The 18,078-nt window shown below is 51.9% G+C and overlaps 2 protein-coding genes across 2 annotated transcripts; one reads left to right on the top strand and one right to left on the bottom strand.

Moving 5' to 3' along the window:
- The first annotated feature begins 348 nt into the window (after positions 1 to 348).
- On the top strand, positions 349 to 13,151 carry Pitx3 (paired like homeodomain 3). Its single transcript, XM_051146693.1, has 4 exons — positions 349 to 463; positions 11,544 to 11,673; positions 11,854 to 12,056; positions 12,473 to 13,151. The coding sequence occupies exons 2-4, from the start codon at positions 11,556 to 11,558 to the stop codon at positions 13,058 to 13,060; spliced, it is 909 nt and encodes a 302-aa protein (XP_051002650.1). The 5' UTR covers positions 349 to 463; positions 11,544 to 11,555; the 3' UTR covers positions 13,061 to 13,151.
- A 781-nt stretch (positions 13,152 to 13,932) lies between these two features.
- Positions 13,933 to 17,309, bottom strand: Elovl3 (ELOVL fatty acid elongase 3). Its single transcript, XM_051146694.1, has 4 exons — positions 17,002 to 17,309; positions 16,028 to 16,159; positions 14,895 to 15,046; positions 13,933 to 14,672 (listed from the first exon to the last, which is right to left on the bottom strand). Exons 1-4 carry the CDS (start codon positions 17,103 to 17,105, stop codon positions 14,245 to 14,247), a joined length of 816 nt encoding a protein of 271 aa, XP_051002651.1. The 5' UTR covers positions 17,106 to 17,309; the 3' UTR covers positions 13,933 to 14,244.
- Positions 17,310 to 18,078: the final 769 nt, after the last annotated feature.

Below are 18,078 nucleotides of genomic sequence, written 5' to 3'. Positions count from 1 at the left end.
GGCGGAACCGGAGAGTACCAGCTGGAGCGTGGTCCAGGCCACGTGGGGAGGGGGCGTTGCTCAGTTGATGGAGAACGATTCTGATTGGCCAGAGGGTGGAGTTCTTGGCTGCCCGCCGGCGGGACCCCTCCCCACTAAGGCGGGGCCTGAAGGTTCACAGCTGGAAAGGGAGGGGCCAGGGTGGTGCAGCTGGAAAGGGGCGGGGCCTGAGGCTCGCGGCGCGCCCCGGCGGGCTGGGGGCGCCCCGGGCTGCCATAAAGTGAATGGGCGCCGGCGGGGGGTGGCACTGCACGGTGAAGCTCACTCTTTCCTCCACTAGCCTGGGAGCGCCCAGTGGAGCGGCCGCCCCGGAGCAGGGGGGCGGCCCCCACCCCGCAGGGTGCCTGGCCCCTGGCCCCTGCCTGCGCTCCAGAACGCCACTGCCTCCGCCACCACCCGGAGTTTGCCTGCTGCGGGACGCACTGTGAGTACCTAACCATGACAGGGATAGGGGCTCAGGGGACGTAGGGGCCAAGGTTGGTCCCGGGACTCCTAAAAAAGGAACCTGGGGCGGCTGAACTCTGGTGTTTGGGGAACCAGTCAATACTGGAAAGGCGTACAGCAGCCTCGGGGCTGGGACGTGGGAGAAGGAAAACTCCGGGTAAGGACCTGAGGGGCCAAGAAGCGGAGATTAAGGGGACCCGGAGAGAAGCCGAAGAACTGCACGGAGCAGAGAGTGGAGAGTCTGGAAACCTTTACCAGAAAGCACCCTGAAATCTAGGGGCAAGCGGCAAGGACCAGAAGGTGATAGGGTTAGCAGAGACTGTGGCCAGCTCAAGAGAGGGCAGCGGTCGTCCAGCGTAAGGGCAACAGGCGGCTTCCAGCGCCACTTGGCCCAGGCTTAGACAGACTCCAGCGGCTGGAAGAACGGGTGCACATAGTAGCTCATGCTTTTCTTCCCAGCTGCTCCGCAGTTGGAATAGGAGCCGTGTTGCGAGAGTCGCTACTGGGTCAGATGGCCGCTGCGAGCTACAGGGCCAAGGCTGCCAGCCCAACGCGACAAGACTGGCGGGTCTGTCGTGGGGTGTCTGGATCTGAAAGGGTCCAGATCTGGAGCAGCCTCAGAATCCGACAGAATGTAAGCAGCACGTGGGGTTTGGAGCGGACAGAATGTTTGGGGTGGCAATGTGGGTCTCTCTGGAGCAGACGATGTGTCTGTCCACTAGTGGTGAACAGAATGTCCCTGGACGACTGGCATGTCCACCTATGCGGCAGCGCCTGCCCAGGGGCGTTATGTGCAATAGGGTCGGCTTGGTGGGTACCCCAAAATCCCAGCTGCCAGTTTGCAAACTTGATTCTGCCTTTCCTGCCTGTTGGGCCTGAAGGGAGCAGGGAAAGAATAAAGGATGCAGCCTGGCCTCAGGTCTCTGTGAGACAGTCCTGCTCCAGCTCAAATAGATCAGAGCATCAATAGACTTCCACAATCCAAATCTGAGGACAGAATCAAGACCAACAAAGGGAAGATTAATAAGCCACAAGGTGCAGCAGCAGCAGGCCACCCACAAGCCCTTGAGAGAGTCTCAGTTCCCTCACCAACTTGGAGTCAACTGTTACACCATTCTTCTCCTCCTCCTCTTCCTTCTTTTCTTCTCCTTCTTCTTTCTTCTAACCCTAATTCCAGTACAGCAGACCAGATACCCTCAACCTCCTAGTCTGGTTGTTAGCCCACTTAAGGCTCCTTGACCCGCAAGAACCTTCCAGACAAGAAAATTGTAGCCCCTTCATAAAGCAAAGCCTTGAGAGAAAGGGGAAAGAGAAAGGAGGCAGATGAAACCCCGACTCTGTCGTCCCACACGATGCCTTTACCATCCTCTCAGTCTGGACAGGAAGAATGTCTCAATTCCCTCCTTTGCTCTTTCTGGCCAAGGGAGGGCTCTGACTCCTTTGGAGCAATACAATGGCCACCCTCCCTGACCGCCAACTCTAACTAGAGCTCAGTTAAGCAGAAGAGGACAGAGTAGAGCGAACTCTGAGTCTATACATGTAAACAAGACAATTCAGCTGGGGAGCCAGTTTTCAGGAGGACGAATGCAAGGCACTGCCTAACAATGAGTTATCTTATTTTTAAAAGTCTGCTTTTTTCATCTTCTACCTATGAGTAAAATATAATTCTTATTTCTTACACTACTCAGTCCTAAAGTTTAGTTAGGTGCTGGATAAGACCTTTTCTTCATCTTTTATTTGCCCCTTGATCTCCTTGATAAATATAGAACCATGCCCCAACTGTTTCCATCACATTCTTATACACATTTTAGGGGCTTGGGTTCCCATTGCTTTTGAAAAAAAATCACTGAAATTATGCGGGAAATGAAGGGCTCCACACCAGGGAAGAAATAAGGAAGCGTTGAGCTGGTTCTCTGAACACCCGAAGTTGTACTTTCAACAACAAAAACAAAACAAAACAAAATCCTAACAAAGATGACTGAAAAAAAAAATAGAACTTTCTTCTACTCCTGCACAAAATCATGTAGATGATTGATCAATAGCATTTAGGGAGGATGTTTTGGGCCTAGAGAAGTCAGAGACTGGAGCTGGGAATATAGCTTAGTGGGAGAGTATTTGCACAGCATATCCAAGGTCCTGGCCTCCAGATAGACATCAAGAAGGGAGAATAGCTGACAAAACGGGGCCCCAGGAGGGCTGCTGGGTAAGAGTAATCAAAAGTTTAGGTGAGACAGAATGAAAAGCTACAATACAAACAGACCTAAATGGGCAGAGGACTTGCTTGCTGAAATCTTGAAACTGGATGAGGGTTGGGAGTGGGCAACTTTTAAAACTGGAGAATGGCAGGCTTAGGACGCGTAGGAAAGTGCTTTGGTATGGTGGACAGCTAACTTCCAGAGCTCGCCTTCCAAGGATGCAGTGGAGGCAGGGAGTAGGATGGAGCCTTAGTGGGCTTCAGAGAATCAGTACCGGTCAGTCACTAGTAGCTGCCGTGTGGAGAGTGAGACAAGAGCAGCACTCACTCAAACCTGTGGTCCTGGGCAGCCATGGACAATTTCCTGCCACTCAGGAGCCTGTGAGAGTTTAGTGAGACATATCAATCATGTATAGAAGGAAAGCTCTTTGTAAACAAACACCAGAAGAAGCTTCATTGCTATTATTCTGCCCCAACTGCAATCCTGGTGACCATACAGTCAACCTTTGGAAGGTGGGGTCCTTTGCTTTTGCCTGATCATATCCTTGAGTTGGCCACAGGCAGGCTCTTCAGGGTAGGTGGAACATCTTCCTTGAAGTTCCAGTGTTGGCCATCATCCCTGTCCCTCTCTGAGAACATGAGGAGTTCCCCGTACATCTTAACCTCTCTACCACATAGCCTGGTGTGAACTCTGCCTGCCTGCTGCTCAAGAATGTCAGTCAAGCTGGGCAGTGGGGGTGCACGCCTTTAATCCCAGCACCCAGGAGGCAGAGGCAGGTGGATCTCTGAGTTGAGGCCAGCCCGCTCTACAAAGTGAGTTCCAGGACAGCCAGGGCTACAAAGAATGAAACAAAACAAAAAGTCAATCAAAGCCTGGGATCCAAGTTCAGGAAGGGAGGGTAAGGGGCAAGGGGTGAAGCTGAAGGATGGTGGGTGAGAGATGGGAACAGGTCAGGTCTTTTCTTTCCCATTCGATTTCACTGAGACATGCTAGAGCACAGGAGAGGGAGATCACAGGTAACCGAAAGGATCTCTTAGGATCTGAGCTTTAGAGGACCTGCAGTGTGCACAGTCATTAGCCGAGACTTGTGGGAGTGCAGGGAGGACAAGGAAAATAAGACAGTAGTTAAAAGAGAGCTATGAAGCGCACACCTTTAATCCCAGCACTCGGGAGGCAGAGGCAGGTGGATCCCTGTGAGTCCGAGGCCAGCCTGCTCTACAAAGTGAGTCCAGAACAACCAGGGCTAAACAGAGAAACCTAAGAGAGAGAGAGAGAGAGAGAGAGAGAGAGAGAGAGAGAGAGAGAGAGAGAGAGAGAGAGAGAGAGAGAGCGCTATGGAACAAGGTCTTCAAGGCCCAGGTTGGCCTTGAACTGGAAACTTCCCACCAGGCATGGTTTCAACCTTCTCTACAAATCTGTTTCCCAGCCTGATCCATTCTAGTTACCACTGCAAATAAAGGCCACAAGGATGCTACTTTTGTATGTCACCTACTGACACGCCTTAAGGTAGCCCTCAAGCCTGCAGCAATGCTTCTGGGTGGGAGCTGGGAAAGCTGTACAGGAAGAGGTAGGAGAGCAGCAGGCTGGCCGAGGCCTATCTTCCCTATGTGATGATGTTGCCTTGAGACTGAGGCAACACGTGCATCTATATGCACGTGCCTTACGAAATAGGATGCACATGCAATTTGAAGTCTTAAAATTAAGCTAGAGGGGCTGGGGATGTGCTTCAGGTGGCTAGCTTAGTGGCGATGGAGTGTTTGCCTAGCATGCATGAGGGGCGTGGCTCAATCCGTGTCATATTAGCTGCTGCCACTTCATGTCCTGCCTCTGTTTTTCTATGTGGGTTCCCTGTATAGCCCAAGCTGGATCTGAGTTTTTGATCTTCCTGCCTTGGCCTTCCGGGTGCTAGGATTTCAGACGTACATCACTACACCCTGAATTGAAGGTATTTTCTTTTTAATGGAAACGCCAATAACGCTCTATCCTTAGCTGTATCAAATCTGAACCAGTACTTGTCTCTCATTATGGACCCCTCAATCTAAGCCCTTTTTCTGCCCCCTGGCTGGTCCTCATGGCCCACATTAAGCCTCTGATCAAATGAGGCTCTGCACGGCCCTTTAAATACTCCCACCAGCTCAAGGTTATGTAGAAGACCCTGCCCTTTCTCTTTCTCCATGACCCCCATGTCAATGATGTACCTACTTTCTCTGAGCATCCCCAAACTTCATCCCTCTTTATATGGGCTCCCATATCTGATCACTCACAACCTGAGAATTACGCACACACACACACCCCGCGCCGTGAACTCCATTTTCCTTCATATGTTCTGTTTGCCTCCTAGACTGTAAGCAAGTTGAACTTTGTTAATGACATAACACAGTGAGAAGCCTGCGTGATGGCTTCTGTCATTCACCCCTTTGATAACCTGAATACATCACACCACTGCTGCCACCACGTGAAGTGCGGGTTTTCATCCTGAAGCTAGGAGCAAATTAAGACACGCCTGCAGAGCAGGGCACGGTGGCGCACTCCTTTAAATCCCAGTACTTGGGAGGCAGAGGCAGGCGGATCTCTGTGAGTTCGAGGCCAGCCTGCTCTTCAAAGTGAGTTCAGGACAGCCAAGGCTATACAGAAAAATTGTGTATCGAAGGGGGAAAAAAGATCCACCTGCAGTTCAGCAGCCCAGAGTCTGGGTGCTGTGTATCTCCACTGAGTAGAGAAGGCTATTCTGGGGTTTCTCTCCGGCCTTAGGATTGTGGGGTTGTGGGTTCTAGTTTAGGGCCTCGGTTTTTTACCTGTTCTCACCTGTTCCCAGTTTACTGTTTGCTGAGTAGAGCCATGGGTCACAACCTCAGCTCTGCTTCACTCCCTCTTCATCCACTACCCACAAGATGAGAATTTTTCTCCTGTTGCTTCCCTGCTTGTTCTTCCTGCCTCAGTTCCTCCCGTCTTGGACTCTTCTGTGGCCTTGATGCACTCTGGCTTCTGGACGGTATGCAAGTCCCATGGTAGTTGCCCTCTTACCACGAGCTTGTGTCCCTGGGAACCACAGCCTCCCTGCTGTGACCTCTCTGGCCTATGATTTGGTCTTTGCCTTAAGGGATATTCTGCTCTTGCTGGTCCGTAATAGATTTATTGTACTTTGCAATCAAAACACACCTGAAGCCCTTCTGTTTTTCCCTAGGCCTGAGCTAGCTGCCATAATGCCAGTGAAGTCTGGAACTCACATCCCCATCAAAATGTATCAGAAAGAGTAGGGGTGGCCAGACAGACCCTCCTGAAGCTAGACTCATCGGTTCTCTTTTGCCTATGTTTGGTCCTGCTAGCGTCAAGCAGTCATACAGCTTCCATGCTATTGCTTATCCCTTACATCCACTGAGTGAGATGAAGTCCCTGGCCCCTGGCCCAGCTCCCCAGCTTCCTGACCTCTAGCAGTTTGGGGGAGCTTAATCCTCAGCCAGTCTGTCTCCAACTCAGATAACAACTTGGCGCCCCCAGCCTTTGCCTGACCAGCCCACCCGGACATGAGGGTGCCTGCCTGAGTTCTATGCCCTCTCTTTCATCCCTTCATAGCCTGGCCCTAGTGGCATACTGCTCTCTGCGGTGTCACAGACAGAGAGCCCTTCCCAGCCCGTCTCAGCTCTGATCCCCAAAGTGGCTCCTGCTGACATTCCTTAGCCTGTTTTGCTGTTTCCGTATTCTGTGTGCTGAGTTCAGGACTGAGTGCAGCATCCCCCACTGAAGTGCAGTATCTCACCAGTAGTCACAAGATGACTTCTGTACGGAGACACAGAGTCACCCAAGCAAGGGTAAGTTCTTGGTCTCCGTTCCAGCTCGGGGGCTAATTCAGTGCTCGGCTCCTAGAAGGAACTAGAAAAATATTCTGAATTTTATTTTATTTTTTACAAGCTATATGTTATTTGAACCTTATAACAACACTGGCCAATTATGGTAGTGCTCTCCAGTACACAAATGCTAAAGAGGAAGAGGCAGGAGGACCATGAGACAGGAGGCAGTCCAGGCTATATTTCAGAGATAGAAATGTAGCTCAGTTTGGAGAATACTTGTATAAAATGAGTTAGGCCCTGGGTTCAATCCCCAGTACCAACCACATAAACTAGTTATGGTGGCGAGGCAGTGGTGGCACATGCCTTTAATCCCAGCACACAGGAGGCAGAGGCAGGTGGGTCTTTGTGAGTTTGAGGCCAGCCTGGTCTATTAATCAACTCCAGGACAGCCAAGGCTACACAGGAAAATCCTGTTTCCAAAAAAACAAACAAACAAAAACTGGTTATAGTTTAATCCCAGCATTGGGGCAGGGTAGGTAGAAGCAGGTGGACGAGAAATTCAAGGTCATCCCCAGCTATAAGTGTGCCCAAAGCCATCCTGGGCTACCTGAGACCCGCTCCCAAATAAATAATCAATCTAATAATGGAGGCAGAGTCATGGGCACACACCTGTAATCCTAGCAACTGGCAGGAAGATCACACGTTTGAGGCCATTCTGTGCAGCATAGCAGTACCCCCCCCCCCACCGCCATCTGAAGGGGAAAGAAAAGAAATTGAAGGCAGACCGAGAAGGGATTATAATCTCACTCTTTGAGATGATGAAATATGTCCTATGCCCAAAGAAGAAAAGTAACTTGGCCAGGAGACATAGCTAGTAAGTTGGGAGTTACCAGAACCTGAACCTAGCTCTTTTGACTCTAATCCTGATTCCCCGGACCTGATCCCCCGGCTCCAGCACTCTCACACCTCCTTCTTACAGGCAAGAAACCTCTCTCCAATAGCCACGGAGTGAGGAACATTATTCCCTGGTCCATCAGCCTCCTCCTCCCCCACACAGAGTTCTGAACTCCTGGGACTGAGAGAGCTGAGGTTCAGAGGGGCCAGGAAGGGGAAGGGAGGGGGGAGGGGAATGGCCAGCTCCAAAACAGCTCAGGCAGCTGTCCTTGTCAGAGAGAGAGAGAGGAGACCGCATGCCGGTGTGTGTCTGTCTGCCCGAGTGTGGGAGCGCATGTGTGGGAGAGTGCGTGTTTTTGTGCCTCTAGCTTCAAGTCCAAGTGCTCGCTGTGTCTGAGTGGGGGCCTGTGTGTGTCTGCACATGTGTCGTCTGTCTCTGAGGGCGCACAGCTTGAACTCCGCCTTGTCCTTTGCTCCGGCTGTTCTCCTCTTCTTCCCCTGGCCTCCTTCTATACTGAAATAGGCGATAAAATCAAGACACAGGTATGGGATGCCAGAGGAAGGGGAGCTTGGAAAACTAGAGGTCTGCTGCCAAAACAGACTGGAAGGATGAACGGGCCCCACAGAGGGGCATCACTTCTGCTACCGGCAAACCTCACTGTCCCTTTTGCCCAGTCTGTGGCTCCCGGAAAAGCCAGGAGCATGGGTTGAGTTTCAAGGTCATTTTGAACCTAAAGGAAGGGCAGGCAGCAGAGCACCTCAATTTCCCTGCAAAGCCATCTCCCTGCCAGTAGAGAGTTGTCGGACCTACGTTTTCCAGTTCCAAACCTCTGGCCCCTGCCCTGAGATCTGGAAAGGGAGGTAAACTGAGCACACTTCCGCCCCCTGGGTTCCCTCCAGTCTTGCCTCCGTAAGCCCAGGAAGAGGTCCAAGATCAAGACCTTTCTGGCAGTGGAAAAAGCAAGAATTGTTTTCAGCCTCTGCCTTGACCTCTGCCCTACTGTCAACCTGGCTTGAGGTAGGGCACAGCTGTGCCCTCGGAGCTGGTTGAAGGGGGCATTACCATGTGCAAACACAAGCCATTGTCCATCTGCACACTCTTCGGAAAGGCTCTTAATAACTCCGGGTCAGCCAAGTGATGCACATCTCAGTCTGTGCTAACCCATCACACTAATGCCACTCCATGTAGCCAGCACTACGTCCCAGATGACACGGAGAGAGGGTGTTGGAGACAGAGACAACCCACCTTGATCTCTCCTTCTACCCCTGGTTTCTGTTGTCTACCCAGGATGCTCACAGAGCCCCAGTACTATCCTTTTCCTTTCCTCCCATGGGATGTCTTGGGAAAGCCAACCAGAAATGGGACCCTGCAGGCAAAAGCTTGACAGGGACCCAGGCAGGTCCCGTAACAGTCAGGCTAGGTTTGGAACAAGAATACTGGCAAGAAGTGTGAAGTGTGTGTGTGTGTGTGTGTGTGTGTATGTGTGTGTGTGTGTTGGGGATGTGTCTAGAGGAATCCATACTGCCTGGAATGATGTGAGAAAGACCAGGCATGGGATGGAGGGATGACTGGTAGGAGGTGCTGAGATATGTTTGAGACAAACAAAGGAACAGAAGGGACCTAAGTGCCCTGTGCTTTTCTTTTCTTTTCTTTTTTCTTATCTTTTTTCAGACTTTTGAAAAAAATTTTTAATATGTGTGACTGTTTCACCTGCTGGAGATGAGATGAGGGCACTGGATACCCTGGAACTGGCCTCACACGTAGTGATGGTTGTGAGCCACCATATGGATGCTGGAGTGAACCCAGATCCTCAGCCAGAGCAAGCACTTTAAGCCACGGAGCCATCTCTCCAACCCTACCCTGTGGCTTTCAAACTTGGTTTTGATTCGGAACTGTATTCAGAAAGTGTTTAAGCCAAACAAGCAGAATAGTGCCCCTGCTGAAGCAGACTTAAGGAGATACAAACTGGAGCTCTAGTAAAATCTTTGGTGGGCACCAAGGAACACAGTTTGGAAAAGCCTCAGGAGCCCACAGACAGAGCTCAGGCCCTAGTTGTACAATCGGCTTAGCTGAGTTACTTGGGGTCTCAGGTTCCCCCTACGAAATGGGTGAGCCAGGCTGATCACCCCTAACCCTGGCTGAAATCTGAAATTCTCTGAAATCCAAAAGTTGGGGGCAGAAGGTGCATTTCCAGTTTAGGATTTTTATTATTATTATTTTGTTTATGTATATGGGTGATTTCTCTGCATGTACTCCTGCACACCAGAAGAGGGCATCAGATCTCATGGGACTATAGTTGTGAACCACCTTGTGGGTGCTGGGAATTGAATTCAAGACCTCTGGAGGAGCAACTCTTAATTCCTGAGCCGTCTTCCCAGTCTGCAGTTTCAGAGCTTTTGGATTAGAGGAGTATGTTTCTACTGGAAATCTAAACAAATGTTCTTTGTGAATATGTGTAAAGCTTGTGTGCGTGATGTTTGAAAACATCCATTCACATATACATGGAGGCCAGAGGTCAACATCTTGTGTCTTCCTCAATCGTTCTGTATCTTGTTAGTTTGGGTGTTTTTGTTATTTTGTTTTTTTGGGTGGGGGAGGTGGCGAGGGCGGGGGGCAGGCAGCTGGTTGGTTGGTTGGTTTTTGAGACAGAGTCCATTGAACTTGGAACTGGTCAATTCAGCTTGACTGCTGACCAGCAAATTGCTGGGATCCTACTGTTTCTATCTCCCCAGTACTGAAGTTCCAGGGACTACATGGATGAAAAAACAAAAATCAAAATCAAAATCAAATGCAGGTCTTTTACCAACTGAATCACCACTTGTTTTTTGAGATGGTCTCATGTAGCTAAGGTCATCCTCACACTCCAGACCCTCCACCTTCCGGGGACTGGATCTACATTACCGCACCTTGCTTTAAACAAATATTCTGTTTTTAAAAAAATAAAACTAAAAAAGGAAAAAAAAAAACTTTAAAGTGGGGTGGTAGTACAGGCAGCAGCAGCACATGCCTTTTTGTTTTGTTTTTCAAGACAGGGTTTCTCTTTGTTAGCTTTGGCTGTCCTGGACTCTCTTTGTAGACCAATCTGGCCTCGAATTCATTCTGCCTCTCGAGTGCTGGGATTAAACGTGTGCACCACTACACCTGGCCAGCATGTGCCTTTAATTGTAGCACTCAGGAAGCAGAGGCAGGTATATCTATGAGTTGGGAGCCAGCCTGGTCTAGAGTGAGTTCCAGGACAGCCAGGGCTACACAGAGATACTCTGTCTAAAAAACTAGATAGATAGATAGATAGATAGATAGATAGATAGATAGATAGAACAGAAACTTAGCTAGGCTGTAATTCAAGCATTCAAAGGTAGAAGCCGGAAGATTCCAAACTAAGGCCAGCCTGAGCTACATGAGACCCTTCCTCAAACAAACAAAAGGGAACAGCTGTGACAATTGGCAAAGGCTCAAAGGCTTAGCATTAGTGAATCTATCGTACGTATGTGTGCACAAAATCTCCCAGCTTACCCCTTTCCCACATTTGCCTTCTATTTCTCAACTTTTTTTTCTCCCAGTGTATGAGTGTGTCCCCTGCGTGTATGTTTGTGCACCAGAGTGCCTAGTCTCTGGGGAGGCAGGAAGAAGCCTTTGGCTCTCCTGGAACTGGAGTTCCAGATAGTTGTGAGCTGTCGGCCATGTTGGTGCTGGGAATCAAAGTGATGTCGTCTGGAGGAGAAGTCAGTACCTTTAACCACTGAGCCATCACTTCTGCCCTGCCACGCTATTCTAAAGTACCACTGTTCAGGGTAGCTTTATGTCAGTGGATGAGAAAAAGAGGCAAAAATGTTACAGGAGTGGAGGGGAGATGAACCCTGTGAGGAGCCTGGAAAATAAGTGGTTTTGTTGTTGTTTTGTTTGTTTGAGACAGAGTATCACTCTGTGTTCTTGGCTGATCTGGTGCTCATAATCTAGGGTAGGCTGGTCTTGAACTTGTGGATGATCTTCGTGCTTTTGCCTCTTGAATGCTAGGATCACAGGCATGCACCACATCCGGGTATCCATAAGCCCCTTGGTTTTTGTTGTTGTTTTGTTTTTTGTTTGTTTTTGTTTTGTTGTTGTTATTTTTTTCTTTCGGTTTTTTTGAACCCTCTTGTTTTTACCTCTATTAACCTGATCTGTATCTTCTCTTTCCTCTAGAGCCCTCCCTCCATGGAGTTTGGGCTGCTTGGTGAGGCAGAGGCTCGGAGCCCTGCCTTGTCACTGTCAGATGCCGGCACTCCACACCCTCCACTTCCAGAACAGGGATGCAAGGGCCAGGAACACAGTGGTGAGCGCGCCCCCTTCTGGGGGTGGAGGAGAAAACAGTTTAGCCTTGATGAGGGTGGAATCTAGAGTGGCAAACTTAAGTACCAGCCAGCCAGAGGCTGAGGAATTCCTTGCGGTCCCAGACGCAGAGAAATCCGCACAGGCCCCAGCGCCCTATGACCTGCCTTATTCTGGTCCCCAGACTCGGAGAAGGCCTCGGCCTCCCTACCAGGGGGCTCCCCCGAGGACGGCTCGCTGAAGAAGAAGCAGCGGCGGCAGCGCACGCACTTCACCAGCCAGCAGCTGCAGGAGCTGGAGGCCACCTTCCAGAGGAATCGCTACCCCGACATGAGCACGCGCGAAGAGATCGCCGTGTGGACCAACCTCACTGAGGCCCGCGTGCGGGTATGGCCCTGCCTGACCCGCAGTCCTCACCTACACGCACCTCGCTCTCTTGCCACCACCCACCCACCCACCCATATAGCTGATGGCTCTGTAATGCGGGTGTCACGTCGGGCCCAGTTCCGGCCCCGGGATTGCCAAATCCTGCTGCCTTGCCTGCCACCCGCTATCACGCGATTCCTCGCCCGGGCCAGGGCTCACCTTCCCCCTTGTCTCACTTTGATCCCGAGCTGTTTCCCCGCCCCCCCCCCCCGGCCCCTCGTGGCCGCTGGCTTCTCTTCTTGGGTCCTCTGCCTGGGTGCGCTCCTCCCTTCTAGGCTGCATCCATCTCTGATCTTCCCCGCCCGGTTCGCTCCTACTCTGGGTGGCCCACTCCCCAGCCACCCCGCATCCTGACAGTGTTTCTCCGGTGCCCGCAGGTGTGGTTCAAGAACCGACGCGCCAAGTGGCGGAAGCGGGAGCGCAGCCAGCAGGCGGAGCTGTGCAAGGGTGGCTTCGCAGCCCCGCTCGGGGGCCTGGTGCCACCCTACGAGGAGGTATACCCGGGGTACTCGTATGGCAACTGGCCTCCCAAGGCTCTCGCCCCGCCGCTCGCCGCCAAGACCTTCCCGTTCGCCTTCAACTCGGTCAACGTGGGGCCTCTGGCTTCGCAGCCGGTGTTCTCACCACCCAGCTCCATCGCCGCCTCCATGGTGCCCTCGGCCGCCGCTGCCCCGGGCACGGTACCAGGACCCGGAGCCTTGCAGGGCCTAGGAGGGGCACCACCCGGGCTGGCTCCAGCCGCCGTGTCCTCCGGGGCAGTGTCCTGCCCTTATGCCTCGGCTGCGGCTGCCGCCGCTGCAGCTGCCTCCTCCCCCTATGTATACAGGGACCCGTGTAACTCGAGCCTGGCTAGCCTGCGGCTCAAAGCCAAGCAGCACGCCTCTTTCAGCTACCCCGCCGTGCCCGGGCCGCCTCCAGCCGCCAACCTTAGCCCCTGCCAGTACGCCGTGGAACGGCCAGTGTGAGGCGAGCCGAAGGTCTATGGATCAACCCCGAGGGCGGGGCAGTAATTCACAGCCTCCCGGACACGGGTCGCCTAGACTGGCTTGCTCTCGTCCCGGGGTCTAAAAGGTGTGCCTGAGCATCCGGGGAGGGACGACAGGCTTCGAAGAGGACTTTTCCCCTCACAGCCCCGAGGGGTGGTCTGATCCCTAAACGAAGACCGCGCCCCTGGGACTAAGGCCAGGAACAGGGACCAGCTCCCCCAGGGCCAATTCACCTTTGGCCCGTCCCGCCTTCTCCAGACTCCCCCTATCCCGTTTTCAAAGATCAATGAAATAAACGTGCGCGGACTGTCAAAGGCTTGATGATTCAGACTTGCGGTTGAGCCCTCCTTCCCTGCATCCTTCTCATTGTCCAAAAGGACAGCTGGATGGATGTACAGGAATGGAGTGAGCGCCCAGGCGTCCCTCCAGGACAGGGAAGCAGGGTCTCCTAGGGTAAAGGGCTGTGAGGCTTGGTGTGATTAGCTAGTTGGTAGGGATCGTCCTACGCTGGTGCTGCGACGCCACCTCGTGGTCTCAGGGAGGATAGCTGGTAAGGTCTGGTCTCCAGTGCTTACTAGCAGGAATCTGTTTTGCAATTTAGGAAGCCAGATTCAAAGCACTTGTTTCTCACTGTTCCTTTCAGAGGCTTGGGCCTCTAACGGCAATAAAATTCTAGTCTGTAACAGACGTTTATTAAGCGCCTACCAGGCCTAGGATTCTTATTGAGTGTCTGTGTGTGCTTCTGCCCTTCCACATACCCTCAGGCCTCCCACCTGCAGATCGCCTACCGTCAGCAGCCTTCTCCCACCACAAAGTTCACTTTTGTCCTCCAAGTCCACAAATCCTTAAAATCATGTTGACCTCTTTAATTTAAAAAATAGAGCAAGAAGAGAACGATTTCTAAGTATAAATATAAATAACTCAAATTTAAGGACCTCAGTCCTAGGGCTTGGTTTTCCTTCACATTGGAGATAGAAACATCAAAGTACCAGGCCACCCCCCTATTCCAAGGGTGACATTTCTCAGTTGTCATAGCTTCCTGTCACTTTGGGGCACATGTCCCATGGGGGAAACCATACAGGGAAGGTACCCTAATCATTCTCCCACACCTAACCCTTAGTGCCACAGAGGAAAGCCCATGGCTCCATCTTTCTTTCCGACTCTCATTGGCTCTTGGACTTAGCTTTGCCCTTGGGCCTAAGGTAGGCTTGGTGGAAGAATTTAGCGAACAGAATGAAATAGGTCCCGTATAACACAAAGGACCAGAAGAAGTGTTCTGCTGTCGTGTGGCATCCTTTTTCCTGCCTCCAGATGTAGTTCAGGATGCCAAAGACAGTTCCCATCACCATCTGCAGGATCTGCAAGCTGGTGATGAGCATGGGCAGCAGGCTGGGATGCTTCAGCTTGGCGGCCTTCAGGGTGTAGTAGGTGTACATGATGGAATGTACGCCCAAGTTCATGGTCATGAACCAGCCCCCGGAAGGCACTTTGTTCTTGTATCCAAAGCTTGTGAACAGTAGCACTGTGCTGTGGTGGTACCAGTGCACGAAGATGAGTGGCCGCTTACGCAGGATGATGAAGGCCGTATCTCCTGAGAAATGAGGGGGTCATAGCAGGTATGCCACCCAGTTCCGGGACCACCCTCTGCCCTGGGTGTGAGAACACAGCTGACATCCTCAGGGTGGGGGAAGAGGGAGAAACATCTCACTAGGATCTAGGGGTAGAGAAGGAAACCTCCATGTGCTAGGGAAGGGGAGAACTCTAAGGAAGAGTGCAAGTCCCTGGGCACCAGAGACAAAGCCTCTACACTCACCAAGTTCAACAATCTTGCTGAGAAGAAAGACACAGGACCAGAATTTGACTATGGCATCGTCAGTGTAGTTGGCAAAGCACACGGTTGGCTTGAGGCCCACTGTAAATAGCAGGATTCCCATGTACTTCCACATTCTTACTGTACCCAGGATACTAAAGTGTGAGATAGGGCAGAAAGGTATGAGGGCCCATTCCCAGGCCTGAACCCACCTCTACCTCAGTCCCAGCTGGGCCGGCTCTCTAAGTCTACCGCCTTCTCACACTTCCAAGGGCGGTGACTACAGCGTTTGAGGTCCTGGGGCCAATCTGGTAGGTCTAACAAGGCCTTGAGAAAAAGTCAGTCACTACAGGGGGGAGGGGTGAAAGTAAAGGTCAAGAATAGGGTTCTGGCCCTGGCTGTGCTGGACTTGCTCTGTAGACCAGGCTGGCCTCGAACTCACAGCATCCACCACGTGTGCGCCACCACACCCTGCCTCTTTTCTTTGTTTGTTTTTTGTTTTTTGGTAAGAATGGGATTCTTGAAGTGGGGTGAAAGTGGGAAGAAATGAGAGGCGAGACAGGAAAGAACATGAAGAGGGGCTGGGGAAGTCGCTGATGGCCTTTGTAGAGCAATTTAGAAACTGAGATATTCGAGGCTTGAGAAATTTGGCGAGCAGGGCATGGGGGTGCACACCTTTGATGCCAGCACTCAGGAGGCAGAGGCAGGTGGAGCACTGTGAGTTTGAGGCCAGCCTGGTCTACAAAGCAAGTCTAGGACAGCCAAGGCTAACACAGAGAAAAAATAATAATATTTTTTTAAAGGGATAGAACAGAACAGAGACTGTCATCTTGAGCCCAAGAAAGAGAGAGAGGAGCCAGGCGTGATGGCACACGCCTTTAATCCCAGCACTCGGGAGGCAGAGGCAGGCAGATCGCTGTGAGTTCGAGGCCAGCCTGGTCTACAAAGTGAGTCCAGGATGGCCAAGGCTACACAGAGAAACCCTGTCTCGGAAAAAAAAAAAAAAAAAAAGAGGGGGGGAAAAGGTACTATGGGGGAAGAAGCCAATGCAGCTGGTTTTAGGGACCCTTAAGGATAAAATGGAGATGTACTGACTAAAGAACAGGCAGGGCATGGGGTAGAGAGGAGCGCCTTACCTGAATATCGCCAGGCAGAAGGACCAGAGGATGAGAGGCCCCTGCAGGCTGAAGCCCTTCCGCGCTTTCATGTAGTTCTGGCCCGCGATGATGAGCAGCAGATAGACAAGCACTATGAGGAATGAGCTGACCCTGGAGGGCAGAAAGCAGGGGGGCCACAGTGGGCACTGCTTAGAGGGGTGCCCACTCATCTCCCCAAGGGGCCCCTCCTCTAGACCAGGGTTCCAGCAGCCCATGGCCTTGGTTTCCTTATTTGTATGGGGAAGTGAGGGTGTGTGAGCTGGAGGTGTCGGGGGTGACACTCCAGCGGTATTCATGGCTATAAAGCAACTAGCACGGGCCAAAGGCCTTGCAGGAGATCTCTGGGATGATTTCTTTCTCAATGAAGTTGGGGGGCAGATGACAGTTGTCTGCCTCCAGCCAAATGCTGCTCCATGCAGGGCTGTGGTGTAAGGAGAGTGTAGCAGCACCTTCTGCCTGTTTGGCTCCCAGCAAGTTGATTGAAGAATGAAGGCGCCCGGACAAAACCACACCTGGGATGCTTTAGGCCTAAGACACAAAGCCTTGGGAAAGCTTTGAAACGGTTCTCAACTTTGTGTTCATCTTTACATCAGAGAAGATGGGACGTTTGGGGAACATGATAATTGTGTAGCCACAGTCTGTCTGTCTGTCTGTCTGTCTGTCTGTCTGTCTCTCTCTCTCTCTCTCTCTCTCTGTCATCTACAAGTCTTTCATTCAGGTCAATCTCATGCCTCAGCTGTGCTTACAATATTTCTTTTTCCTTTGCTTTTGTCCCTTCCCACGCCTCCTCCCCATCTTCTCACTTCGGCATCCTTTCTTCCAGCTCTAACCTCTCTGACAAGTACCTTAAAGGACGGGCAGTGCCTCCAGCGGCTTTGGAAACATAACTGGCTTTCAATCCCTGTCTCCACTCCCCTCAAAGCAGTTGGTCCTTCCCCTTCACCAGGTCTCACCAGTACTCCTCCAAAAAGGGCCTTAAGTCCCGCGACATCTCGAAGTTATAGGGCTGGATCGGCCCCTCTGTTAAACCACGTGAGAAATTCATGGATGTGTCCATTTCGACTCTGCAGATGACAAGGTTCAGAGCTTGGGGTTGGGTGGGGGGGGGGGAGGCTGGTAAGAGCCGAGGGAGTAGAAAAGGCAGTGGATCTCAGCACAAAGTAACCCAGGACAGAAAGAACTTGTGCGTGGGCAGAAGGGCCCAGGAGCCTGGCACGTGCGCTGCTAGCCAGCCCGCTCGTGCTACCGTGGCGGAGGCCGCGGTATATATCGCCAGTTACAACACTGCGGACCCAGGAGGTGTAAGACCAGATCCCGCCCTTCGCAGTTATCCAATCCTAGCCAAGAGTCATCTCTGCCCCGCCCCTCACCCCCATCCTCCTCTGACTGATCATCCTCAAAGGCACCTCCCCAAGGAGCCAAGCGTGCCCCAAATCCATCCCCCACTCCCGCTCCCCAGCTGCTCCAGGTTGGCTCATAAACACCACCACCAGCACACCGCCCCAATCCTTGATTTCACTGAATACCTAGGCGGACCAGTCTTCTTCTGGCACAGCCAGCTGTAGCCTTTGACTCATTTTGCTTTCATCTTCACCTACTTGGCAGTGAAGAGAAAGTGGAGGGACTCTTGGATGGGGGCGACAATTTCCTTGGGAAACGCAACCTGGAATAAGGACGACCAGGCTGGGCCACGGAGACCTGCTAGCTTTGGATCCATGCTTGTGGGAGGAGAGAGACGAACGTAATGTGAATTTTACTGTTCAGCTGTTGATGTTAATATCTGAGGAGGCGGCACTCAAGCTGCTGGGGCTTCTTTATAGTTTGCGGAACTGTTCCGTCAGACGCCCAGTAAAAATCTTGGGAGAAAAATGGGGTCACCTTCTGAGCTCCTTGTCGTCAGGCGCGGGAGAAGCTTCGCATGGGATTTAAGGAAGCTAGTGAGTCAGTGGCCTTCCTTAGACCTGCTGTTTCTCTTCCCAGCGGGAACAGGTTTAATAGCATCTCCTCCTTCACGGATGCACCTAGTCCCA

This window comes from Acomys russatus, chromosome 5, assembly GCF_903995435.1.
Source record: "Acomys russatus chromosome 5, mAcoRus1.1, whole genome shotgun sequence".
In the NCBI taxonomy this organism is placed as follows: Eukaryota; Metazoa; Chordata; class Mammalia; order Rodentia; family Muridae; genus Acomys; species Acomys russatus.
The sequence above is the reverse complement of the archived record's forward strand: the minus strand, read 5'-3'. Positions and strand labels throughout refer to the sequence as shown.

Bases quoted from the DNA above. Each gene is read 5' to 3' on its own strand.
- Pitx3 (XM_051146693.1), top strand. From the start codon at position 11,556: ATGGAGTTTGGGCTGCTTGGTGAGGCAGAGGCTCGGAGCCCTGCCTTG. The intron at 11,674-11,853 runs GTGAGCGCGCCC...TCTGGTCCCCAG, and splicing joins CAAGGGCCAGGAACACAGTG to ACTCGGAGAAGGCCTCGGCC. The intron at 12,057-12,472 runs GTATGGCCCTGC...CGGTGCCCGCAG, and splicing joins TCACTGAGGCCCGCGTGCGG to GTGTGGTTCAAGAACCGACG.
- Elovl3 (XM_051146694.1), bottom strand. From the start codon at position 17,105: ATGGACACATCCATGAATTTCTCACGTGGTTTAACAGAGGGGCCGATC. The intron at 16,160-17,001 runs GTGAGACCTGGT...TCTGCCCTCCAG, and splicing joins CCCTTTTTGGAGGAGTACTG to GGTCAGCTCATTCCTCATAG. The intron at 15,047-16,027 runs GTAAGGCGCTCC...CTCACACTTTAG, and splicing joins TTCTGCCTGGCGATATTCAG to TATCCTGGGTACAGTAAGAA.